This window comes from Panthera leo, chromosome B2, assembly GCF_018350215.1.
Source record: "Panthera leo isolate Ple1 chromosome B2, P.leo_Ple1_pat1.1, whole genome shotgun sequence".
NCBI lineage: Eukaryota > Metazoa > Chordata > Mammalia > Carnivora > Felidae > Panthera > Panthera leo.
Window position 1 is genome coordinate 138,014,161 of NC_056683.1, and position 27,788 is coordinate 138,041,948.

Sequence of the window (27,788 nt, forward strand, 5' to 3'; positions counted from 1 at the left end):
TATCAAAATGCTGCAGGAGAAGAAATTGGGAGAGGAAGGCTGAGGGACTAGTCACCAGACTCCATCTCCGACTGGCTTTTAAAGGAAAACAAATGATCTCCATTTCTTCAACCACCTCATTCATCCGCGGATCTCACAGCACCCAACAAGCATGGAAGTTACAGAAGGAAGGAAAAGGAAGCACAGTGATTGGGTCACACCCCAACTCATGGTCAACCCAGCAGTTGGTTGCTGCAGGAAGGACAGCAGCCCCTCAGCCCTGGGGAAGAGACCGTGCTCAAGTAAAAGAGCCTCCCCTCAGGCTCCCAGCCGATGACTTCACAAAAGCCATCCCGGCCACCCCGGCAATGCATGCACACTGCACGTCACAGGGCTGGGCCCCAACAGTGACTGAGCAAGGAACCGGGAGAGAGAAGAATGAGAGAAATGGGAGGAGTTTCTTTCCTCCCTGTCAAAAAAGGAGGAGTGATAATCCACAGCCATCCCACCAAGACCACTGGGGAGGGAAAGGGAGGGAAGCCTGAAACACGCACGCGTGCAAACAACAAAGTGCTACGTAAATATAAGGCTTGGGTTTCACACTGAAATCTGACTCCAAACATAATCTTTCTTAGGCTTCTGGGAGTGTTGGCAGTAATATATACCTTATGATTCTTCTTAGGTCTTTGATGCCAAGCTGAGATTGTGCCGGAACAAAGACTTATTAAAAGTAATAGACGCCCTTCAAGTGTGGGACCATTTGATTCAGTGCGTGCTGCAATGTTCCAGCCACGGAGGTATCCTATCAGGCACTAGTTTGGGTCTACAGGCTAACAACAGAGAGAAATGGTCCTCCACACAACCCCAAAGAGGAGTCCCATCCAGATCCTAATCCACAGCAGGTGCCACAGGTTTGGACCTGATTACACTCAGGTTCTCTGCTTCCTGAGCTGGCATGGCTCTGGGTCATTTCACAGCCTTCAGACCCTCCGTCTACAGGAACGGGCAAAAGAGTTACCCTGTGAACCCCATGAAACTACCCAAAATCCATTTCAGAGATGACCTAACCCTCAGGAATAAACTGGAAGTAATCCAGTTTTCCTAATATCCTTTAAAACAACAACAACAACAACAAAAAGGCTGAGTTATTCCTAAACTGAGTGTCAGGGAAAGTGTCACCCACTCTTCCTGTCACTTCCCACTACCCTCCACTTTCTCTTAGTGGCCACAGCTGAAGCTGGGACCTCACAGAAGCAGCCCCTTACTTCCTAACACAAAGTAATGCAGAGTGAAAGTGTTTTCAGAGGGTGAAACACTAACCAGAAGGTGAACCTGGTCGAGAAGAGAGGGGGCAGGACGGGGCAGTTGGATCTCACTTTCACTGGGGGACATTCTGCACAGTATGTGCTTTAACAAAGCCAAAGCTTCTAGACTAACCTGACTTTGAAAAGTAACTAAAAGGTTTAATTCAGCAATCTCATGGACCTCTTTTGCCTTTAATTTGGAGTGCTCCTAAGGAATTTACCCTACACGGTCACCTAAGCGTGTATTCATGAAAAGCCAAAGCCAAAGTAGAGCACTGAGGTGTATTCACAAGCCCGGGCCAAAAGCTTCTGGGGCACCTCAATTTAGAAAAATTGTTTTGAAGTTTATAGGTTAGTATTTCAAGCCAAAGGAAAGAAGGTGGAATTATTAATTATTATGTCCATTATTATGTCTCCTTCTCTCAACAATCTGTTTACACTGTGAACCCTAAACAATTAACCTTCTAACAGCTGCTAATTGTAGAAATAATCAGTGATGATTCCCAGAGTAAAGACAGTAAAGCACTGGCCTCTCAAAGCAGGAGCTTCGGGGTCTAATCTGAGGACCTGTATGGTTGCGTCCAGAGCTGGGGCCAACAGAACATTCACCGGGGGCCAGGCCCCCTCTTCCGGGGAGTCCTTGGCCCAGCACACTCCACTTGGGATAGGTCCCCTTAAATGTTTACTGGGCCATAGGGACTGACAAAATCTTATGTCACTCTTACAAAAGCTTCTAGTACTCTGACTTGTTTCCTGTTTTTTTTTCTTTCTTAATACGAGGGTTGTTGTTGTTTACAAAGTATTAACACTTCTGAGTAAAGCTTGAGGAAATACTCAACAACTATTTCCATCTAGTTTGCGGATAAAAAAAGATGGTTATTTCCACTTGAATGTCAAGCCACACTTTGACTCTATAAAGCACACTGTGTTAGCCTGACCATTTGCTAGGGGTAAGGCCAAACTGGGTTTTTGCTGGGTTGTGGTTATTCTTATGAGAAATATTCGTAATTAGTAATAAAACGAGTTCTCTTTAACAGACCCCAAAATTTCTATTAGACCTTAGACAAAAGACCACATTAGCTGTGTTTCATTTGGTTTAGGGCTTGTGGGCATAAATGGCATAAAGCTTACAAAGTTTATTCACTACAAGAAATAACCTAAGATGAAAATCCTTTTCTGGTTAAAAGAATGCCTGACCACAGATAGAGAAATCTGAGCACTCTGGGTTGAGAACGAGAGAGAGAGAAAGAGAAAGAAGCCAGAAAATGGAAGATTATTAACGCATGCCTCCATATTTATCCCACAAGATATCCTGAGCATTCCTCATACAGCATAGTGCAACATAATAACTCCAGTGAATCAACAGTATTCCTACTTTCTCAAGCAAAAAAGTATATACTTAGAGAATATACATTGAGCAAAATGTATAATTACCATCTTTTACAACACTAGTAATTTGACCTTCTATAAATATACTTAAATAACAAACATTATAGAGAGCTATTCACAGAGGACCCAAAGTGAGACATAAACATACAAAAATAAAATAATCATATTTTAACTCTTTTGTTGTTTTCATTGGGTTTTCTGGAGTCAGGATATCAAAACCATTCAGACACCAGAATCGTCTTGTCAATCTTGATCCTGGGGAAACTGGACATAAATTGACACTGTGCAGAGACACCACACCCAGGGACGAACGCAGCAAACATTCCCTGCTGGACTTATTTCTATCTCCTACAGTGGTTTAGAAAGGCTAGGAGGGAGTGGAGGTCTCAAAGTGTAATGAAACGTATTTCTGTAGCTGCTCTGTGGAAAGGAAACTTTAATCAGATCCCCCCCACCTGGGTAGAGTGTGGAAACATCAAGCTGTCCTTTGAGAGAGTGGGAAGACAGGGCACACCTCCTCCTCGGGCTCTCCCACACACCACTCGCTCTGAAGTATTTCTCAGCTCACGGAAAAGGCACCACCATTCTGGACCAAAGGCAAGAGATTTTGGTTCCACAACACCACAACTGTCTCGTTCCAGTTGCTGCCATAAAACACATTCCTCCACTCAAAACATAAATGATTCAAAGAATTCAACTACCCAACCCAGTGGAATATGTACATCCTTACATTCTTCTTTTGGAAAACACAACACTTCTATGAATAATGATCCTTGGTAGAACGTGATCTTTGTCCATTAGAATCTTCGTCCCGCTGTCGTTCTCTTGAGGGCAAAGAACAGAATACACACTTCTCACATCCCACCTAAAGCCTAGCATAACCATGAGCTCCTAGGAGGGACACGGTGTTGGTTCAACTGAGCTCAATCCCTCCAGTCTCCATGTAAGCACTGCCACCGGAAGGAGGGCTCCTGTTGCCAACACAGTAGGTCCTCACCTAAGTCGCGTCTTTAGAGGAGTAGCCACTGCTTGAGGAATTGGTTTCAGTTTTCCTTTTAAGGAGAGCTCTCGCAACATCTTGAAGAGCTGCTCGGGGTACGATAAAAGGGGAGAGAATGTTGGCTTGTTCTCAGATAGAATTTCCAACATGGGCAGAGGAAGGTGGTTTCTCGAGTCCCTGGGGGGTGCCCTCGTGGGCAGACGTGGGGGCCCGCTGCTGCTGATAGATATCCTGGATCAGCAGGGTGTTCATCAACTTCCACTCCCTGTATTTTCTGGCTGTCAACTTCGGATCATCCAGCAACTGGTTAATCATGGCCAGGTCATGTTCTTTACACTGTCCAAGAAGGAAAAAAAAAAAAAAAAAAAAAAAAAAAGGAGGGGGGTGGGGAGATGTAGTGAGTATTTTAATTTCAATAAACCCTCTTCAAATCTTTTACAAATACACATATACATTCGCCATAAAATTATCAAAGTGTTTTTACACATTAATATTCTAATCCGGAAGCCTAAGAGATATGACAGGACATCCATTTGCATACATTTGCCAAGAAGACGTTAAGTTCTCCTACCCAAGGGCCAGTAGAAGAACGTAGCCAGGATCTTCCACATGGATCTTCCCTCACCGACCCTTATTCCACACCTCGGTAATGTTTCTATCTCAGAGTGACCATTATTTCTTCTACAACTTACAACTGTATGATCATTTCATTGACCACCCAAACTTCACTAAGTAAAACTGGGATGTAGTACATTCCCTAAGACACAAGATGGCACAAAATATATCTTTATTAAATTATCTTCATTTTTAATAACTCACGTGCATGTATTTAGTTAACACACACTGAATAAATATATAGGCTACCTTTTTGTTCAAAGAAAAGACTACTAGCCTCCCATCAAAACAGTGTGTGTTTCGATGATACTAGTGGAACAAACGATCTATCTGCATTGTTTTACCCTGCCTCCTCTGTAACCAGTAACACACACGTCTGAAATGCCTGGGTCAGGTGAAGGGAGTGTTCTTTAGCCAAGGAATGAGAGAAAAATGAGGTGTAACAGCCTCCACGTTCAATAATGGTCGCTCAGTCCTGACAATTTTATCTCAAATCTATTCTTGTTTCCACCATCCATCTGACCATAATCCTAATCCAATTCATCACACCTGATGTGTCCCCGCCCCTAATCCTCACTTTAAATCCACCCTCCACAGGCCGTGCAGGACATCCACCCAGAATGCCGAGTCCTCTGAATGGTCCTCCTTCATGTCCAAGGTCCTATTTGAGCTCTATCTGTTGATCCCCACGCCCTTCTCATTTCCTGCTCTGTGTTGATGTGCATTCCCGCCCCCCTACCCCACACAATGCCAGTCCACACTCCGCGATGTTGTGCCACAGGCAGGACCTTCCATATCTTTCTTCTGGTGAACTCTACTTCCTGGAGTTGCCTTCACATGGAACACTTTCCAATCTTTCTTTACCGGATTTTACTATAACTCATAAATCTATACACACTTCAGGCATCCTGTTCTCCAGAAAATTTTCTCTGAACCCCTAAATGCACTGAGAAGCTTTATTTATGCTCTCATGCCTTCCAATGGTTAGAACTTAACATGTTATACTTAGATGTTCATGGATCTGTCACGCCACCTACTCTTAAGCTTCTTTTTTAGTTTTTTTAAATGTTTTTTTTATTTTTGAGAGAGAGAGAGAGAGAGAGAGAGAGAGAGAGAGACGGAGCATGAGTGGGGGAAGGGCCGAGAGATGGGGAGACACAGAATCCGAAGCAGGCTCCAGGCTCCGAGCTGTCAGCACAGAGTCCAATGTGGGGCTCAAATTCACGAACTGTGAGATCATGACCTGAGCAGAAGTCAGACGCTTAACCGACTGAGCCACCCACGCACCCCGTATTCTAAAGCTTCTTAAGAAAATCGACATTTTATTCATTCCCGTGTGTCTTGCACGTAACACAATGCCAAGTGCCAGGGAGACAGTCAATACATGTTTATTTTAAACCAACCTTTCTGTCTATCCCCAGGCCACCATGCGTGTAGCTAAAAATTCACAACCAGAATCAGGGGTTGTAGTTCAAATTTATGACCACTGCCACTAAGTGCCTTTCACTACTATCCATTAGTCATATTTTCCTACCCCTTTTTTCTCCCAATCTCCCAAATTACTATTTCAAAACCTTCCATCTCTTCCCAAATCTCCTTCCCTCCCCCACCCTCCTTTGCAGCTGAAGACCTTGTTTTCTATTTTTTTTTTTTTTTGAGGAAATGGAAACGATCAAAAGAACACTTCTCCCAAGTTCCTACTGCCCACTCCCTATATCAACACAAGCACATCCCTGCCTTCCTTCCCGTTCTTTTGGATAAAATATCTGTGCTCCTAGCAAAGGCCAGTCTCCACTTGTGCACTGTCACCCACTCCCTCATACTCAAGAAACCCACTCCGGCAATTCTCCCTTCTTCCCTGTGACTCATTAACTTCCCATCTCTACTTGATCATCGTGTGTGCCGTTACCTCTCCCATCTTCAAAGCCTTCTCTCAAGCCCACATCCCTGCTCCAGCAAATGGTCCACTCTTCACCTTGTCTCCAATGTCCCCTTGACCATTCTCTCATAGAACCACGCCCATCACGGTTCAACCCGAACTCCTCTTGCTCAGGCCATCAGTGACCTCCATGTTGCTAAATCCAGTAACTATCATTAACTTACTTACCAACAGCATCTGAAACTATCGGCTCCTCCTTCTTAAACACTTTCATCGCGTCACTTCTGTGACACATTTTTCTCATCCCCAAAATGGCCACTTATTCTAAATCTCTATTGCGGATTTCTCATTCTAGTCCAATCTCTTAAGATTGGAGAGCTCTAGAACCTCAGCCTTTAGCTGCCTCTGTATGTACATCCACGTTCTTGGTAATCTCATGCCTCCCATTCTCCCTAGGCACTAAGGGTCACAAATTTATTTTGCAAGCCTAATCTCTCCCCTGAACTTCAGACTTGTTTGTCTACACCCCCTCTTCTGCAGCTCCACCTGGACGTGAACGGGGCATCTCAAATGTAACACGTCCAAAACGAGGCTCCTATTATTCTCTAAGTGTCCCACCCACCCCAATTTCCAGTACACACTGAAACCTCTTCCCGCCATGGCCTTTTGCAAAGCACCCAATGGCAATTCCACGTTTCCAGTGGCTCGGGCCAAACACTGGAGTCACCCTTGACTCCTTCTCTCACTGCCAGTCCACCAGCAAATCCGGAGCTCTACTTTCCAAATACGTCAAACTACAGCACACCTGTGTTCAGAACCTTCCAAAGGCTTCCTATCTCACTGACTTGAAGTTAAGGCATTAGCAGTGGCACTAAGGCACTATGTGATGGAATCCCCCATTGCCCCTCTGAGCTGTTCTCCCTGTGCTCCAGCCCCCCAAACACTCCAGCCAAACGACCTCCTTGCTCTTCCTTAAGCCTCCTAGGCATTCCCGGACCAAGGCACTTGCATTTTTGTTCTTTGCCTGTAACATTCTGCCTCAGATAGCCTCAAGACTCACTCCCTTTTCAGATTCTACTCAAATTTCATCTTTCAAAAAGGCTTTTCATGCCTTTCCTAATTAAAACTCAATCCATCAGCACTCCTCACCCCCACTTCTATTCTCTATCTATCATCACTTAGCGTACTATAAAATTGATTTATTTACTTAGTTATTTTTATTTTCTCCTCTACCTAAACATAAGCTTCTTAAGGAAAGGGATTTTTGTCTCGTATGCCCACTGTGAGACCCCAAGTGCATCAAAGAACAGTTCATATGTGGTAGACACTCACTAAATGCTTGCTGGAAAAAGAAAGAATATATGAAATAAAATGTGAATGAATAATTACCCATTTGCTTTTAAATCTCTTTTTTTAATGTCTATTATTTTGAGAGAGAGAGAGAGAGAGAGAAGAGAGAGCACAGAGGAAGGGCAGAGAGAAAGAGAGAGTTCCAAGCAGGCTTTGCACCGTCAGCACAGAGCACAGCACAGGGCTCAAACTCACCAAGCACAAATCGTGATCTGAGCCAAAATCAAGAGGTGGATGTTTAAGTGACTGAGCTACCCAGGCGCCTCTGCTTTTAAATCTTTTTTATATCGTGAACTCTATCTAGAGCCTAAGGAAATCCTCTCCATAAACAAACAAAAATGTTTATATGTATGTGTGTATTTTATATACATATTATTTATTACATATGTCCTATTTGTTTACATATAAATATATAGATATTTATATCTATACATTTGCATATCGTTTTAGAGATTCTAGAACTGGTAGCATTTATTCGATCCAAATGAGGGATCTGGTTTTAGATGATCACAAACACTGGCACAAAAATGTATTATTTGTTCTTCACGCTTTAACTTATGTTTTACTTGGGGCATTTTACTACATTTTGCTTCTTTTTTTTTCCCCTGTTTTCTTGAAATGTGGATCTCCAATAAAGTACTATGTACATAGTAGTCTGAGTGGTAAGATTTATAATTCTGAATCAAGAGAGCAATAATGTGGTGACAGATGGAGGTTAAAATATATATATATATATGGATTCCAGGAAGGAAAAGAAAAATTGTGTAGTGGTAAAGTAACCAAGGAGTGATAACAAGCAGGTTGACCGTGAACCAGAAGCAGAGGGAAGGCAGGGTAGACGAGTGGATAACTAGAAAAGATTGGTGCTAGAAAGTCAAGCAAGGCCAAGGGAGTCTTCTCTCTTCCCTCTGAGTTCTCAACACCTACATTCAGATAACCATCTTCCCCTCTAAAATAAAAATAAAAATAAATAAGCTTTCTTCCTTTGGTATCACAATAGTGCTATTCATATGAAGTTATTTAAGGAGTTTTATGTTGTCCTTAAATTTTGACATCTGGGGTGAAACAGGTGATGGAGTTTAATGGAGTTTAAGAGTCCACTTCTCATGATGAGCAGCGGGTGTGGTACAAAAGTGCTGAAACACTATATTGTACACCTGAAACTAATACGACCCTTTATGTTAACTATACGGGAATGACAACTTAAAACTCAATAAGAAATTTTTAAATCTCTAGTTTCTTCCACACACAAAAATTGTGACATCCACTTCAGAGAGAGATCCTAGTATTTTATCAAAAGAACGAAGATCTTTGCAGAGTAACAAAATGTGAAGAATTGATTCTCTTAAGGCAAAATGAATAAACCACCCCTCTAAATGCGATCAAAGGTTTCAGGAAAGGGTCTCTTCAACTTTGGCCTGACACTTCTCATATAGTTCTCAGCTCTGAGCAGTTCAAGTTCCTTACCGTTTGGCTCAAGTCTGTGTTAAGTTCTTTTATGGATAAAAAGAAATTACTGTAGACGAGAACAGAAAGGAAGGAAATTAATAAAACAAAAAGAGCCTCTGAACTGCTTCCTAGCCCAGCACTCAGTCAGCAGCATGGTGCACTGGCCCTGCTTCTCCCTGCTGTGGTGCAGGAGGCCCACCGGACGCTTTGAACTACCTTTACGACATCCTCCTGGTCTTCTGGCAGGCAGGCCGGGTCTGGCAGGGCTTCCAGATAATACCATGAAAGAGACAATGCTATACTTTCCTTTTTCACTCCAAATAGTCAGTGCCTGATTCAAGAACTAAGCGCTGGAAATGTCTTCTACCAGAGCAGTTGAGGAAAGGAGGGTTCGTTTCTCTTTGGACACAGACCAGAATAACCCTGAGAGAAAGTTCCACGCAGACCCATTAATCGTTCATTTTAAAATAAAGACATGTTTAGCCAAAAGTCAATGGATGTTGAGTTATCACAACTTCCTAAAGATCTACATTTAGTATATGACATGATAGTTCATTCAACATCCTGGAAGAATTCCCATGAAGAGAATTTGTTCCAATACAATCCCAATGCAGGGATTTTTCTTTATTTATGGAATGTGCCTATCACTAACATAAACATTATTGTTAAAAGTTTCCTTGTTTCTGTATGAAACACTGTGTTTGTCCACACCGCATCTTTGAAGTATTTTTCAAATCACATTTATATTACAATGTAATATGTACAGAAAAGCACTCAAATAAAAAGGCTTGTGCTTGATGAATTACCACGAAATGGACATATCTTGTAACCGGCCACCACTGAGGTCAGAAGGTGACCTGAGAAGCTGTCCTGTGGCCCCTTCCAGGCATCTCTCCCGTTCCCCTCAACTGCTCTGAATTTTAAAACAATTATAATTAAATGTGATTCGATTAAAAATAGCTAAAGTAAGTCTTAAAGACTTTTGACATGAATAATCATACATGTACTGAACGATCTTTCTCCGGTAAATAGGCCGATGTGCTTTTTTTCCCCAAAAGGCCAATTTCCACATCAGCATGACTTCCCCCTCATGATGAGGGTCACAGGAGGACCGTATAACATGGATTATGTTTCCACAGCCTAGCATTACATTTTTGTGAGGCCTAAGGGATCCTGTGGAAAGGGATCCTTTCCAGCAATGTACAGAGACAACAGATGTTCACATGGGTGTGGTCGGCGCCCCTGAGATGGCCCCCTATGCTCCCTGCCTTCCTGGCATCCCCACCCTTATGTAATTCTCCCCTCCTTGAACACGGGCTGACTTTTATACCAAAGTTTTATGCTCCTAATGCACAGTGCCCTGTAACTGTAATATGGTGTCACAGCTGAGACAGGACCGATCCATCTTGCTCACTCACTGTTCCTGTCTTACTCACTCTGGGGAAAGCCAGCTTCCATTTGGGAAGCTACCGTATGTTCACAGAGCAAGGAAATGTGTGAACAACTGGGACCTCACTCCAACAACATGCAAGGAACTGGATCCTGCCAACAACCACATGATAGATAGAGCCTAGGATCACACCTTCCCCAGTGGAGGAATGAACAAAGTCCCGGCTGATGCCGGGATTGTAGTCTGTGAGAGACCTGGAGGAGAAGCATCTAGCTCCATGCCAAGATTCCTGACCCACAGAAACCGTGAAAAGACAAATGTTCATTGTCTGTAGTTGGTAAATTTGGGGCTGTTACCTCACAATAGATAACAAATACACAGGGAGAAAAGAAAAAGCTGAATTCATAAATTCCGTGGCCACAGTGCATGGAGAGCAAGAGGTCACAGAGAATCATATTATGGGCCGATAAAAGCTTTGAATTCTTTGTACAAACCTGGCCTCCCTGTGGCCAGGTCAGGGCATGGTCCTGTGACCATCTAGAGTCCTGAGTTGCTATGCTGTTCTTAGCTATTCTGCTAAGACCATAGTCTTTCTCCTTCTAGAAATGGCCTGAACTGTCCATCCTCTCCTTAGCATGTTCCTTGTTTCTCCCAACATAGACTGCAATATATCATCCATTGACATACATTTCCTCCTCCATGAATGTCCTTCCTTCTAACCCTAATATTCTTCATCTCTTACTCACGGACCAGTTGTCAGCACCTTCATGACTTTGTCCCTAATGGCTTCAAATAGGCAGCCATGTCCCTCCTCTGGGGCTACCAAAGCACCCAAGCTTGTATCAGCTACACTGCTCAGCAGACCTCATTCTATTTTCCTCTCTGTTTCCACCATCCAGTGTGGTGCACTCAGTGGTCCCAGTGCCCAAGAATAGAGCCTGGTACACAGTAAGATTCAGGAAATATTGGTCTAATGAAAAATGTATTCACTCACATCAGTTATCACAAATAAGATCGTAAAATGCTACACTGAATGATCAAACATGTTTATCAATTTCATACATACCACGGAATAGAACATTTTTGGCTCTGAAAGGAGTGCTACTAATGTCTATCGTTAAATGTTAGAGAATTTCTCTACACTTTGTTTTTCTTTGTATAATTAAAATACTCCTCTTCCTTTTCTTTTTCAGCCTCATTTTTGCAACCTCTTAGGATGCTTAGCTATTCTACTAACAGGGACATCTGACGAAGAGTCCCTCAGCCGTTTCTTTGTAGCCTTGGCTTTTGATTGCTATTTCTTCCTGGAAAGAGACTCAAATTCTTGATGCAAAAGGACATATACAACCCAGAATGAAACTGCAGAATCTATCAAGGCTTTTCAGCATCTATAAATCTTCTGCTGATTTGGGACTATTTTACAAAGTATCCTGGCCTCCTCCTGTTCATGCTATAATCTACATGTGAAAGCAGGATGCTTTTGTTGGGAAGAACCATTTTAGTTGAAGAGGACCTGGAAATAGCCTCAGTACGTTTTGCGCCCTGTGCCTCATTCCCATTGTGAAAACACCTGCTAGTCTATTACCATCGAGTGTACCTTTTCCATTGCCTGTCTCTCACGGGTTTCTTCACTCCAGAGCCTAGGTCTGAGAATCATGAAGTCTTGGCTCTATCTGAAATCTAGATATTTTCTTCTGGAAGTAGGAGAGAAGAAGAATGGCACTCTTTAATGAATCCAATGAAATTCCAAAATCTTATGAATCTCACTGTTTATTCTCACAAGTTGACTATCCCAAGCCTTCATCAACATTTACTGTGCTAAGTAAAGGGTACAAAAAATATTACACGTGGTCCTTATCTTCTAGGAGCTTGACATTTGAACTTTTATACCAAAGTGAATGTAAAAATCAAGGCCTATTGTAGAAAAGTGCATTTGGTGCTACTGTGCGAATGTTCTAGTGCTTTAAGGAGGCCAAAGGTCATCCCAACCTACAGAGATTATAGTTACTTTTACTGCTCTCCCCTCCACCCAAACACACACACCAGTGGGCATGAATCTCTGCAGAAGCAGCCATTCCTTGCCCCACACCCAGAGTTTATCCACAATCTGAAATTTTTTACCTTCAATGTGCTGTTCAAGGTTCGGATTTTGTGAAGTTTCTCATTTATGGATGGATTCTTACATCGCTTCACAAAGGACTTTCTCAGCTCCTTTTTGGTTGAAGGCCGTCGGTCCCCGAGAGGAGAGAGACTAGCTTGCTCCAACGATTTGTAGAGTCTCTCCATTTCGTCATCTTCAGACACCTTTGTTTCCTCTATTAAAATAAAAATTTTTTAAAAAGCAATAACAAGAAACCCAGTTAAAGTCAAATCGAGAACATGAGACATTGTGGTCTGAACACCGGGCCCTGCTCGCACTTCTAACTTCCAGAACTATGAGACAATAAATTTTTGTTGTCTAAGCCATTCAGTTTATGGTACTTTGTAATGACAGCGCCATGTTCCCTTCGAAGGCACTAGGGAAGGCTCTGTTCCAGGCCTCTCTCTTAGATTCTGTCAGTTCCTTGGCTTGTGGCAGAATTCCAGTCTTCATGGGGTGTTTTCCCTCTGTGTATGTCTCTGTGTCCAAATTTCCTCCTTTCAGAAGGATGTCGGTCACATTGGATTTGGGGCTCCCCCTCCTGACCTCATCTCAACTAATTAAATCTGCAACAATCTCATTTCTAATAAGGGCACATTCTAAGATACTTTTGAACTAGAATTTCAACATAGAAATTTTGGAAGGACAAAACTGAACTCGTGATAGTCCACCAGCTAGCTCCCTCCAAATGCACGTCCTTCTCACATGCAAAATGCATTCACCCAATCCCAACATCTCCAAGAGTCTTAACCCACTCCAACATCAATTCTAAGTCCAAAATCTAATCCAAATAGCATCTAAATGTGGTATTGGTGAGACTCAGAGAATGATTCATCCTGTGGCAAAATTCCTCTCCATCTGTGAATCTGTGAAACAAGTTATCTGCTTCTAAAATACACTGATGGGACAAGCAAACTCTAGCAAACTAATATATAATCTAAAGCTTGAGAACCATTGCTCCTGATAAGTTTTTAATGTCCTTCCTAAAACTGCCCTTTGAGAGAAGGAATCCCCATGTGATATGTGGCTTTGAGCAGATAATGATCATTTCTCATGCTGCCACATACCTCCAACCCCCCTTCTTAACCACAACTTGCTAACCTCAGCCCAAATGCTTCCAGTGACGTGACTCTGCATGGGATCTAGTGGGGGACCACATGAACTAGGCTAAGTCAATGACAGTTCCACATACTGGCCAGAGTCATTGATTCAGGGATAAGCAGATGTCTCAGGTCAGAACAACTGGGGCCAGGAAGACTCAGTTCTGAGACTTGGGTGGGATATCAGGGAATCAATCTCTCTTGTTTTCCTAAACATGTGATAATATGAGCTGGAGGCTTCCACAGATCACCCCAAGAATCGTGAGAATGGAGCCAATCTATAGGACATAGCTGAAATATGGATCTCGGTCACTCTACTGGAGCCCTTGCAGTTCTGGAAGCCAATACATTGCCTTCGTTAAGCAACTGTCAGTGTAGTTATCAATCACACGCAACTGAAAGGACCCCAAATGATATAGGTTACCCAAAGAAAATCTTCATCTCTGGATATTGCTTTAATACCCATTAGAACTTTGGTCCTTTATTCCTTCATTCCCTGAAAATAATTTTGGGAAAGACACACAGCAATATTTCTTTGTCCACAATGTACTTTTTAGTCTCTAGGTGTTTCACATCTTACTCTGAGAATAAGCTTGATAGAGGGCCATATCAAAGGCATGGCATTAGGAAGAACTGAAACAAAAGAGGTCTCTCCAAAGGGTAGAGAAAAGCATACAATACTAACATAGGAGCTTCAAAATCAAGCAAAATTGATTTACTTTACAGTTTATTTTTGTAAGATTAGACATCTTTAAGCAATAACTTTTCCTCATCTACTACCAGAAAGCCACCACAAGGTGTTGCCAATGTTTTTTCATAAAATGGAGGGTAAAGATGAACTAACTTTGCAACCGACGTCAAGTATCGGTCAGTAAACCTCTTTGCTCTCTACCAAAACAGACTCCAAAAAGGGGGGAAATATTCAAAACTGCATTTGAACACAATTAGAACTTCCGGCTCAGACTGTGTGCAGACATCAAAAGTGAGTTTTTCTCAATAAGCACATGAAAAGATGCTCAGCATCATCAGTCATTACAGAGAATCCAAATCACAACCACAATGAGATGCTACCTCGCACCTGCCAGGATGACTAAAATCAAAAAGACAGACAAAGTGTAGAAAAGGATGCGGAGAAGCTGAAACCCTTATACATTACTGGTAAGGATATAAAACGAAGTCACCACTTTAGGAAAAGGTTTGGCACTTCCTCAAAAGCTAAACAAAGAGTTACCATATGACCCGACAATTCCACTCCCAGGTACATACTCAAGAGAATAAAAATGGCATGCTAACACAAACTTGTACCAACTGTTCATAGCAGTACAATTCATCATAGACAAAAGGTGGGAACAGCTTAAATGTTCATCAACTGAGGAATGGATAAACCAAATGTGGTATACGCACACAATGGAATATTATTCCGTAACTGAAAGCAACGAAGTACTGATACATATTACAAGATAGATGAACCTTGAAAACATTCTGCTAACTAAAAGAAGTCAGTCACAAAAGACCACACACTGTGTCCCATTTACATGAAATGTCAGAACAGGCAAATCCATAGAAACAGAAAGTAGATTTAGTGGCTGCATGGGGCTGGGGAAGGGACAGGCAGAAATGGGGAACGATAGCCAATGTGTATAGGTGTGTGTGTGTGTGTGTGTGTGTGTGTGTGTGTGTGTGTGGTATTGAAAATGTTGTCAAATTCAATTGTGGAGATGGTTGTCCAGCTCTATAAATACACGAAAAAAAAAACACTGAACCATTTTTATACATAAATTATATGGTATGTGGAATATATATCAATAAAACTCTGAGAAAGTAGGTTTTTAGGAGATTGTCCTGATAACTGACGATACTTGCACAGCAGGAATACTAAGCATGGTAACAGTCCTGTAGTTAAGCTGTAGATACTAGAAAGTCTCAAGAAAACTAAATTAACAGATATCAGACTCTCAGAGGGGACATTAGGATTGAAGACCCTGGGGCATTTCAGACATACAAGGATACGACAGTTTTTATATGTCCTTTTTTCTACAGCAAGGCAAGTGAGACTCGACTTTGAATAAAGCCTAAACACACAGCTTTCAGTGCCACAGGATTTAAGTACTATCTATTTAACAAACTTCAGGAAGTAAACCAAATAAGTATTTAACAAAGAAAATAAAATGGTTTCTTTAAATTTCTCTGTGTTCATGAAGCACCTCAGTTGTACCATTAAAGATGGTGATCGAAAATAAATTTACTTGTGACTAGTACATTACTTCATAATTAAGTCAGGGTAAAATGATTATGTTAAGACCACATATCTAAATCAAAAGATAGGAAACCGGTAAAGCTAAAAATAACTTTAGAAACTTAGAATAAGGTGGTATAAAGTACATTCCCTAAATGAAAAATAAACAGGGCTGCCTTTGGATAGTTTTATCATTATTTAATATATGTAGATATATTTCATCTTTTATGTTAAAAATATCAAGAATTATCTTTCTTCCCCACACACATTCCTTTCCCTGACTGAAATTTGGGGGCATTAATCATGAGCATATGGGTGTGTATGTGTGTGCATTATGGATGCGGTGTCTGGGTGTGGGTAGCGTGTATGATGTGTGTAGTACGGGGGGTGTGGTGCATGTGTGTGCAGTGTGGGGGGTGTGTGTGCAGTGTGTGGTGTAAGTGTGTAGAATGGGGGGTCTGGTATGGGTGTGATGTGTGGGGTCTGTGTGTGGTCTGTAGGTATGTAGGGGGGTGTGCATGTGTGTGCGATGCGTATGCAACTTGATCCTCCAGAAATAAACCCACAGGTAAAGCGGACCTGTTGGGATTACCGAAAGTTAATACAGAATTCCCCTAAAATATGACCAAATAATGTTCAAAAGACACTCTCTACTTGAATTCACTTAGAAGCTGAGGTAATAGGAAGCTGCAAGCGTGCTCAGATAAGGCCAAAACTGCTGGGGCAAAAGGGGGAACCTGACAGGTGAATGTTCCTGCTGTGCTCTCGCCTCCCAGCCATCCAGCACCCCCTTCTCGGAGGAAACCTGAAACCGAAAGATTAGATGTGCATCTGACCTCTAAGAACCAGATTCCAGAATTGCCCACAAGCATAAGGACAATACAATAACAAATGGTGACATTAAGAGTCAAGAAAATATCTCTATTGGCTGTTTTGGGTCATAATCTGAGAGATGTACAGCATATCGCTAAATACTCAGGGGACAAACCTATGATCCAACCCCTCCCGTGGGTCCCGTGACCCAGCTGGGAGCTCTGTCTTGTTTTTACTGCCACTAATGGCTGGTGCTTGGGTCTTCACGGGGCCGTAAGATGAACAGCCAATAATAATGGAAGCAGATGATAAACAGGGTTCACAGGACAACTAAAGACACAACAGGTATAAGCACAACAAAATACAACTTACACCTGACCCCAGAGCACAGGAGAGTAGTGCTGGTGTGTTAATCCTGTGCCTCAAAGGGGCTACTGCATGAAGTAATGTTTAAAATCTCCCTTTCAGGGGCACCCGGGTGGCTCAGTCGGTTGAGCGCCCAACTTTACCTCAGGTCATGATCTCGCGGTTCGTGGGTTCAAACCCCGCATCAGAGTCTCTGCTGTCAGCACAGAGCACGCTTCAGATCCTCTGTCCCCCTCTCTCCCTGACCTTCCCCTGCACGCTCTCTCTCAAAAATGAATAAACTTTAAAATAAATTCTCCCTTTCATGTTTTCATGTAAATACTTTTCTAAATTATAATTCCATATTAAGAGATATTAGATTATTTGTCTTATTTTAACCAGACTGTAGAAGGAGCAAGGAAAAAGACTGCCGGCAAAGACCGCTGGTCTATCTCACATTGGAAGCAGAAGTCACCTTTATCATTTCCACATCCCTTATCTTTTGCAGCAAAATAAGTAAATTTTTTCTGACAGTCCAGTGTTCACGCAATTGCCAGCCTTCTCCTCAAGAGCTCAGTCCTTCTTACACAAAATAACAGGACTTCAACTCCCTTCACCACATACGGCACTTGACAGTCTATCTCATCCAGCTCACAAGGCTTTGCCAAGGAAGATGATAACTATTTTTATTCTATGGAGGGGGAAAAAAATGGAGAATCTCGGAAAACAGTAAGTGATCTTTCCAAAATGTAAATCAGCGATGGAATTAAGAACAGAAGTTCAATTCCACACTGTGCAGGCCCGTGAGTTTCTAGACCAGTCTTCTCAAACTTTAATAGGCAAACAATCACCCAGGGCTTCTGTTAAAATGCAGAATCTGACTCAGCCAGTCTAGCATGGCTTTGGGCCTCTCAATTATTAACAAGCTCTCAGGTGATGCTCAAACTGCTGGCCCATGGACTGTGCTCTGTGCAGCAAGGCGAGACTGTCACAAATTTGTCATGCAACCCCAGCTTCAACTCACTTTCAAGAGAAAGGGACTAGAGTTACAGTTGAAAAGTAGGGACTCATCCAGAAAGCAGCTCACCTACTTTTTCTCCGGGACCCTTTACACCTGTGAGACTAGCTCAGAATGTCTCAGGGGATCCAACTAGCAAACTCTCTCAACGGAGGTCCAAGTAATGCAGAGGTTTAAACTCTAGAAAGAAATAGGACTTTTTTTAAATAAGATCTTTCTTGGTGACATCAGCAGATGAGACAAAACAACATCTTAACTAATGGTTAGAAGTTTGCTCCTTTCCAAGATTATGCCAGATGAATGCGCTGCTCTCTCCCCATCCTCCCACTTTTCCCGGCCTATTGTCTGCCTCTGACAGGACAGGCAGGCTCCTGGAGGCCCAGAATTTGGCTGTCGAGAACACTGTATGCAGATTATCCCTTTAAATGCAGTATTTTCAACTTTGCCTCCCCCACTATCTTATTTTTGGTGTTTCCTTGTGCTTTCTAGAGTGTGGTTTTTATTTTTCTATTTCGAACATACGTGCTCAAGGAAATTCATATGCCATATTTCATATCAGAATTTGAAAGCAAGCCTGTTTGAGACTGAAAAAGTCTATATGATGTCTCAAGGAAGACAATGTTAGCTCCCCACCACGAAATGCCTGGAAAGGTTTACGTAGAAAACGGTATTCCCTGCTTCATGCGCTATGTTCCACTATGTTCCAAGTGTTTGAGCTAGGCCATGGAAGACACTTGTTACAAAGAGAGCAACTCCATGCTTCTTTTGACATTATGTGTAGCTATTAAGACTGCAGATGTTATTTAACAGAACACCTATGGATGCGAACAGATTCAAAAACTTTCATAGGCTTCTTCTAATTAGTGATTCTGACAACTCTACATCATAGCAAAAGACTTAAAATAACACTGACAGACAAATTTGAATTATGTAACTAAGATACATCTGGATAACTCATTTTAACAGTAAGGACACTGCTAACCAAGAACATTACCACGGTATAATTTTGAGAGACAGACTGCCTATTTCCACAGCTGTTGCTGCTGGTGGAGACAGCCATCATGTATTGAGTTTTTAGTATGTAAAAGGCACTATATTACCTACTATACCAACATTATCTCATTAACTTTGTAAGGACCCTATGAAAAAAAAAAACATTAGCCCTGATATGAAGGACTGTCAAGATATGAAAACTCTGACCAAAGCCACAAAGAGACAGACATAGGTTATGACCCCAAATCCGTAGCCTGAAACACTATGCTAGGCTAAATATATTTCATGAACTTCCTTTTGAATAAAGCCCAATGAAGAAAGATTTCAAATCAGGCAATATACAGTCAATGAGATGACAGCCATCTGGACCAGGCAGACCAAGGCTCAGAACCCTGGTCCCACTATTCTGTCTTCCAAGCGAAAAATCCCCACCCAGAGCCTCTGTCTCTGAGGTAGTAGCCAGGATTTAAACAGCTAACACTGTTCTCACAGGGCCACAGGGCGCCAGACCAGGAAATTCCTAAGCTGCTCAGCAATGTAGGAGACAGGCTGTATAATCAGATTCTCTGCTCAGGCATTTGAACTGAGCACCTGGGGATAATCCAGTTCCAATCAGGAGCCCGAAGCTGAATCATGGTTCTGGTAGTCTGGTTCTGTGTACAATAAAGAGAAAAGCATAGACATGGAGAAAAGAACATTGGAAGAAGGCGAGTTAGGAAAGAGGTGGTTAAAACAAAACAAAACAAAAACGATCGCAGGTGAGATAAATTTTTAAATAGAGAAATCAGGCTGGGAAAGAGCATCCAAGTAGAAAACGGGTATTTTTACTTGTCCCCTTCAAAGCCTCTCACCTTTTCTTCTCTTGGGTATGTGATGTTTCTATTAAGTTAGGTGACTCAATACTTTTTTTTTTTTTAATTTTTTTTTTCAACGTTTTTTATTTATTTTTGGGACAGAGAGAGACAGAGCATGAACGGGGGAGGGGCAGAGAGAGAGGGAGACACAGAATCGGAAACAGGCTCCAGGCTCCGAGCCATCAGCCCAGAGCCTGACGCGGGGCTCGAACTCATGGACCGCGAGATCGTGACCTGGCTGAAGTCGGACGCTTAACCGACTGCGCCACCCAGGCGCCCCGACTCAATACTCTTTTACCCTATTATTGCTTTTATTGAAAAGACAAACCTAGTCTACTGGGTGATCTTTAATGTTGTTCTTTTTTATTATTATAGCATCTTGTGGCAGTGATTTTTAGAAATAATCTTAAGATTGAGTCCATGTAGCTCTACATTCTTGAAACAAATATTCCATTTATTTCTGAAATGTATTCTTCCAATCATAAGAGCACTCAGGATTAGGTGAAATACTTAAAGCAGGCATCAAATTTTTATATCTGCTCACATCCTAAGAAAACGAAACATATTGGCATGCACACAAAAAAGGCATTTCCTTGGGTTTTTTTTTTTCTTTTTAAAATATATTTGCAAGGTAGAGGTTGAATGGGAAATAAAAGGGGAAAATAGCTGGAAATTGCCTAAGATCAAGGATATAAATCCAGTGTACCATAGGTAAATATGTCAACCTTGGCTCCAAAAACTGCAGAGTCCATCAACCATGTGGGTCCATGATGGAGACAAGTGAGCACAAAATACAAAAATGGGAGGGTAGTGGGGCAAGATAAAAGAAGTTACCCTATTTTAATTTCACTAAGCAAAACTGAAGGTTTGGAGCAGATAAATGCTCTTACCTTTTTTAAGATGGAGCTCTCAAAAAAAAAAAAAAAGATGGAGCTCTCTTTTCTTTATCTCGATGATTACAGTCTAGCGTGATCTATAATTACTTGTATAACATCCTTCTTTTGGCCTTAGAGGAAATCCAGTGTACATATTTAGAGTTATGTATTTAAATATGGAGTTAAATCCCTCCCAGCAAACATTTTCCCAGGAAATGACACCAATTCTAAAGAATTGCAATTACACTTAGTTATACAAGAGACGGAATGTGCTGGAAAACTTGTAACTCAACCTTCATTCCACTTTTTCCCTTCCACTTCTGATCCATTCATTTACCCAATTCATCAAATACTCTTTGAATGTTCACTCTGTGCTAAGGCAGTGCATTTTAGAGACTAGGGATAGACTAGGCAAGAATCTTTTATGAATTTTATATTCTTATATTTTATGTGCACAATATACCCCACATGTATAATTTTTTCTGACCCCCCCCCACCCCCCACCCCCCACCACTCCATTGCTACCAACTTAGACCAGACCACCATCATTTCACTGTTTACATATTTCAACAACTACATACTGGGTGTACTGCAGCTTCCTAATAGCCATTTTCCATATAATGAAGTAATCTTTTTAAAACATAAGCCACACCCATAACACTCCCTAGGTTCAGTTCCTCCAAAATCATCCCATTGCACTTAGAACAAAATCCAAACACCTTACAGGACCCACTAGTCGTCACATAAGCCAGTTGCTGTTGACTTCTCCAATCCCTTCCTATGCTTCCCCTGCTCACTCTGTTCCAGTCACACTGGATTTCTTTCTGTTTCTTGAACCACATAATTTATTCTATTGCTAGAGCCCTTGAATTTTATTTTCTCTCTGTCTGGGGCACTTTGCCAGATAGGTTCCTTTGTCCCATTTGGCTTTCAGATCACCTCTTCAGGGAGGTCCTCCCCGACCAGTCATCTAAATCAAGGTCCTTCCTCCAACCCTATATACTCCTACTTTATTTCCTGAACAGAACTTATTCACCACCTGAAATTATCTTCTTATATTTACCTAATTATCTCCCTACCCTGCCATGATAGACATATTCACGAGATTGTAAATTCTACCCAAGAGGACTATTGTCTTTATTATAATTCACTAAAGTACTTCCAAAGGCCAATTGTGCCAGGAGGACAGTAGGTTCTCAATAAATATTTGTTAAGCATTATTTGGCCAAAATTTTCATTCTTGATCTCATTAGTATCCCCTTCACCTATCCTTCAATCAAATAAACACAATGAGCTAATTTTGAAATTGGATTCTTAAAAACTCAGTAAGTAAATTATACCTACTAAATTCCAAGTATCTAAATACGCCAAAAGTAAAAATATTTTTCAGCTAGTTAAGCAAAAAAAAGAGAGGACACAAGTCACCAACATCAGAAATGAAAAAGGAGGACATCACTATAGATCCCACTGGACACCAAACAGATAATGAAGAAACACTATGAACAACTCTATGTCCAGAAATTCGATAACCTAGGTGAAATGGACTAGTCCCCTGAAAGACACAATCTATCATAACTAACATGAGAAGAAATAGATAATATGAATAGACCTGTCTCTATTTTTAAAATTGATGGGGCTCCTGGGTGGCTTGGTCGGTTAAGCGTCCGACTTCAGCTCAGGTCACGATCTCACGGTCCGTGAGTTCGAGCCCCACGTCGGGCTCTGTGCTGACAGCTCAGAGCCTGGAGCCTGTTTCCGATTCTGTGTCTCCCTCTCTCTCTGCCCCTCCCCCATTCATGCTCTGTCTCTCTCTGTCTCAAAAATAAACGTTAAAAAAATTTTTTTTTTAAATTGAAATAATAATTAATAACCTTCTGAAACAGCACAGGCCCAGATGGATTCATTGGTGAATCTACCAAACATTTAAGGAACAAATTATACCAATTCTCTACAATTTCTTTCAGAAGATAGAAGCAAGCAGATGGAATACTTCCTGACTCATTCTGTGAGGCCAGATTTACTCTCATACCAAAACCAAATACATTATAAAAAAGAAGACTACAGACCAACATGCCTCATGAACATAAGATATAAAAGTCCTCAACAAAATATGAGCGAATTGAACCCAACAATGTATAAAAAGAATTATATAACACAATCAAATGGGATTTATCCCAGGTATGTGGGGCTAATTCAATACCCAAAAATTAATGTAATCCATCACATCGACAGATTAAAAGAGGGGGAAAAAATCACATGATCCTATCAACATATATTTAAAAAAAGCACTTCAAAAATCTATGACCCATTTATGATAAAAAAAAAACTCTCAGTAAAAAGGAAGTGAAATTTCTCAACTTGATATAGAAGATCTACAAAAAACCTACAGCTAACTTCATAAATGGTGAGTAACTTGAAGTTTTCCCACTAAGATCAGTAACAAGGCCAGGATTTCCCTTCTCACCACTCCTTTTCAACATTGTACTGAAAGTCCTAGCTAATGCAACACAAGGAAAGGAAATAAAAGATGTAAAGATTGGGATGGAAGAAATAAAACTTTGTTTGCAAATTATATTACATGACATTCTGAAAAGGCAAAACTGAAGATAGTAAAAAAGATCGGTGACTGCCAATGAGGTAAGGAGAGTAAGGGGTGGATAGGTGGGATACAGAAGATTCTTGTAGCAGTGAAAATACTGTATATGATACCACAGTGATGGATACATGTCATTATACATTTGTCCAAACCCACAGAATGCACAACCAAGAGGGAACCCTAACATAAACTATGAACTTTGGCTGATAATGATGTGTCAATGTGGGCTGGTCAGATGTAACAATATCCTACTTTGGTGGAGGGAATGTTGATAATGGAGGAGACTATGCATGTGTAGGGATGGGGCCAGATGGGAAATCTCAGTATGTTCTGCTCAATTTTGGTTTGAACCTAAAATTGCTTTAAAAAAAGATATAAGTCTACTAAAAAAATATTTTTCAATCTTATACTTACTATAGCTTGTGTAGTTTGAGGAAGATAGAACCTTATTTGCTTTGGCTTTAATTAGGAAAGCATAACATTGTAAGGAGAAAAATTAGAAATTAACAACAGAAGGATAGTGCAGGAATAGATCTCAAAGGCTTAAGATATTATCCTGATGAAAAGGTCTGCCTGGAAAACTGACCTTCGATTTGCCCAAGCTGCAAATTCAGACACGTGCTGGTATCATCACAGTTTCTTGCTATTGCTAAGTAGAGAGAAATGTATTCAAGGGTCTCCAGGATAGCAAAAATGGGCTAGGAATATAATTATAAAGACAAAACATGAATCCGAGACCATGAGGTAAGAAGCATTTCAAAGAAGTACCAAGGATTCTTCTCAGAGCAAATAGTGTATCTGCAGGTATATGTTCTCAAGAAGATGTGTAGATCAGGGGAAGTCATGTTCAGCACTGTGCAAACATATACCTAAGAAAGATTGCCACGGCCATTGTCATTAAGAAACCTACCATCTTTTTCTATAAAGACCATGGTTCCTCAAATTATGTCACTGACCTTTTGTCACTGATCTTTTGTGAATCCCATCCAGACAGCCAAAAACATATTCACTTTGAAATTTTCAAAAATATTTTGTGTTTGCGTAAGTTTTTATTTTAATTCTGGTCAACAAAAATATGGAACGTTTCATGAATTTATGCGCCATCCCTGTGCAGGGATCATACTAATCTTCTCTGTATTGTTCCAAGTTTAGTACATGTGCTGCTGAAGCACTCACTCTGAATTTTAAAAGCACTCTGCTAAAAATATGTTTGGTTGCAGAAGAAATTAAGTTAAATTACTCTTAAAATGGACTGTTTGCAAATAGCCAACAGTGAAAGTACTACATTATACAAACCGCATGGTCTAGTCAAAGAGGTACTCAGGACCTGCATATATTTACTAGGAAGAAAGATGTGAAAGTGAACCAACTAGGCAGTTAAGGAGCTAGCAAAGGTCAAACAAAATAATTCTAAAGAAAATTAAAAGAAAACTCATAAAGATAAAGCAGAATTTAATTAACTGGGTAATAAAAATAATATGCAATCAATAATGCCACAGACTTCTTTAAAGTAATAGAGCAAATAAACTTCAGGAAAATTCCGATCACACAAGTAACAAAAAGAAACGAAGCATAACTATTAGAGAGGACCAGCTAAAGTGGTCATCACATAAAGATAGGATAATTTATCTAGAAACAAAGCAACTTCCAACTGTAAGGTAGGGAGACTAGTATAAGACAAACATGTAATTAAAAACCTTTTATTTCCACAACAGCAATAATAATTATTTTAAAAATGGAATAAAAGGATTCCATTCACAAATGCAAGAAAAATTATAAAAGGTCTAAGAACAAACTCAGTAAGATATATGCTAGACTTATAAGAAAAACCCTGTACTTAAAATCATAAAATGACCTGAATGGAGAAATATACCATGTTCATAGATGAAATGCCTCGATGATTTAAAGATAGCAAATTAATCTAAAAAGTTCAAGAAAATTTTAATCAAAATCCAAATGTGATTTTTTAAATTAAACTTGAAAATCAAATCCAAAAATTTACCTGGAAGATCATGCAAAGGAGAGTAATGTTCTACTGAATAATAAAGCATGCTATAAAGGGAGAATCTAACTCCTCTACCATCAAAGCAGAAGATAAAACATCAGTAAAAGACTAGAGAGCTGCAGAAATAAGCCTAGAGAGAGAGAGACATAGATTCATGATTTATCCTATCATAAATATTTATCCCTATTTTGGGATCACTTCTCAAATTATAGTTCAAAAAATGGGATCCCTGGGAAATCCAGGGACCGAATTAAGTAATGGAGATACAAAGAGCAAGCACTCTTCACCTTGACAGGAGTAGTATAGAAACCCTTTAGTTTCTCCTTTGCTTCCCATTTCCACTGCCACCCCAGCTACTCTAAAAGTTTCCCCACTCTTCCAATTTCCTGTGTCCCCTTATGTTTCTACCCCACATTCTAAAGTAGACATAATTTTTCTAAAGTATTGTTTTCATTATATGAGTACGCTGACCAGAAACAATCATCCACGATCTACTGAAATTAACGACCAGCCCAGCATTCAACATCATCCAAATTTCTTTTCCATCCCTCTTTCTTACCCGCCCCCCCCCCCCCCCCCCCCGTGTGCAGACCCTCCCACCTGGATCACAGATTACTTAGATGTGACCTTCTCTATTTTGAACGCCTGCTCTCCTTTAAATCCCTCGAGTACCTTCTACCTCTCTGTGGCACTTACTTTGCTTTCTTTTGTTAAATAAGTCTTATTCCTCCCACTCTCCCCATCAGATGTTAAAATTTTTAGGCCAGAAGTTTTATCTTCTTCATCTGTGTCTTCCTGGTAGGACACGGTCATGAGTACATGTTAGGTAGTCAAAAAAATAAGGCTAAATTGAATGGACTTCAGTATCCAACGCTTTTTTAATTATCCTCTTGCTTCCTAAAGAGACATGCCACATCATTTCTACAGCAACATCTGAAGTAGCTAACTAAAATAATGTAGCATCCATCCTGTCTGCACTCAGATTGTGTAAAAATTTTGGTAATGTTTACTAACTCTTAAAATCTGGTTCACTTATGTCCCATTCTTGAGATGTCATGCATGCTCTAGTATGCCTGTCTCTTCACTAAAAATTCTTTTACGTCAACATGATGCCCAGATTGATTCTGACTGGCCTTTTACTTGACCATTTATTTACATAAATTGAGCGTTAGTCTTATTAGTGGTTATTCAGCTTTTCAGCATCCAGGGTGTGGTCACTCCATACCCTTTATGTAAGCATACATAAAATCGTCTCCACACTGTCAGCATAAAGTAAATAGAGACATACATGTGAGTCATTATCACAGAGGCATAAGTAACAGGCCAAGTAACGTCTCACAAAAGAAGGAAACGATACAGTGTAAAACCAAGCTGAGAGGACTATTCCACTGACCCCATCACCTCTTTTCCCACTGTGCTTTGTGGAAAGACTCTGTGGGGAATCTGGATAGCTCTGGAACTCTGGAACTCCCAATGCAGAAAGGCAGTAGGATGCAATTAACACCCTGCATTTTTTTATTAGCTCACACCACAGGGAAGAGATGTCTAAAAAGCCACTTAAATTCAGTATAAAATTCTAGCGACCACAACTGTAATTGCGTAACTGCAAAATATTTCTCTCATTGTCAAAATAAAAAGAAGGCTGCAATGCACGCTGTCTGCTTGTTTCAGGACGCAGTAACCTATAAGAATCTTTTCTAGGATACAAGCCTCATTCTCCAGCAAATGCATCTTGAGACTGCGACTTAATCTAAAATCCTAACTCCTGTTTTGGACTGTGTTGACATTCCAATCCCTGTCATAAAAACACCCTGAACAATATTTCAGACACAGCAACTTCAGGGCTTTCCCTTTTTTAATTGGCAGCTAAAAAGAATAATTTTTAGAAGCCACAGAAGTGAAAAGCTACCTTATTCTCCAACACACGTTAAAAAAAAAAAAGCATAATATGCAGACTGATTACTCAACAGCAAATCATCACAAACGCAAAAAAAGACCTGGTCTCTGTTTCCATAGCAATGACTTTATGTGGTTTAACTCTTCTGGGAATTTAACCAAATCCCCAGCAGCAGGGGAAGATCATCAGCAAAAATTTTGTAACATATGGCAACTGCCAACACATCGGTGGGGGAAAAATACTTTTATTTTATCCTCCTTTCTACTGAGAGGAATACCTTCATGTCAAGAGATTTTGTCAGTCAATCTGCACTTAACTCAAAATTTAAAAATACCAGGTTTCTTCTTCCTTAGACTGAAAGAGACATTGGTCCCCAGCCAGCTCTGCACCCCCTGCACTCCCAGAATGACATGGACAAGAGCTGCATGCATCTTCTCATGACTCACAGGTTATTCATCCTAAAGAAAAACTTAATCCGCAGGGTCATCTCTTAGCAAAGAATGCAAATGGAATTTTATTCTCTATTTTGCTTTTAAAGCCATCCTCATTTGGGGGTGGTGT

At 40.8% G+C, this 27,788-nt stretch overlaps 1 protein-coding gene and 1 non-coding gene across 15 annotated transcripts in view; both read right to left on the reverse strand.

The window, feature by feature from the left end:
• Positions 1-1,693: 1,693 nt before the first annotated feature.
• Positions 1,694-27,788, reverse strand: part of IPCEF1 (interaction protein for cytohesin exchange factors 1) — a 180,657-nt gene continuing 154,562 nt past the window's right edge. For all 14 annotated transcript variants that reach the window (XM_042940118.1, XM_042940112.1, XM_042940121.1 and 11 more), the window contains 2 exons: positions 12,477-12,670; positions 1,694-4,008 (listed from right to left, as the gene is read on the reverse strand). In XM_042940118.1, the coding sequence (XP_042796052.1) occupies positions 3,802-4,008; positions 12,477-12,670 (401 nt within the window). In that variant the 3' untranslated portion in view covers positions 1,694-3,801. The remainder of the gene's footprint in view (positions 4,009-12,476; positions 12,671-27,788) is intronic.
• On the reverse strand, positions 24,395-24,497 carry LOC122220783. Its single transcript, XR_006202967.1, has one exon. It is a non-coding gene; the product is annotated as a U6 spliceosomal RNA (small nuclear RNA).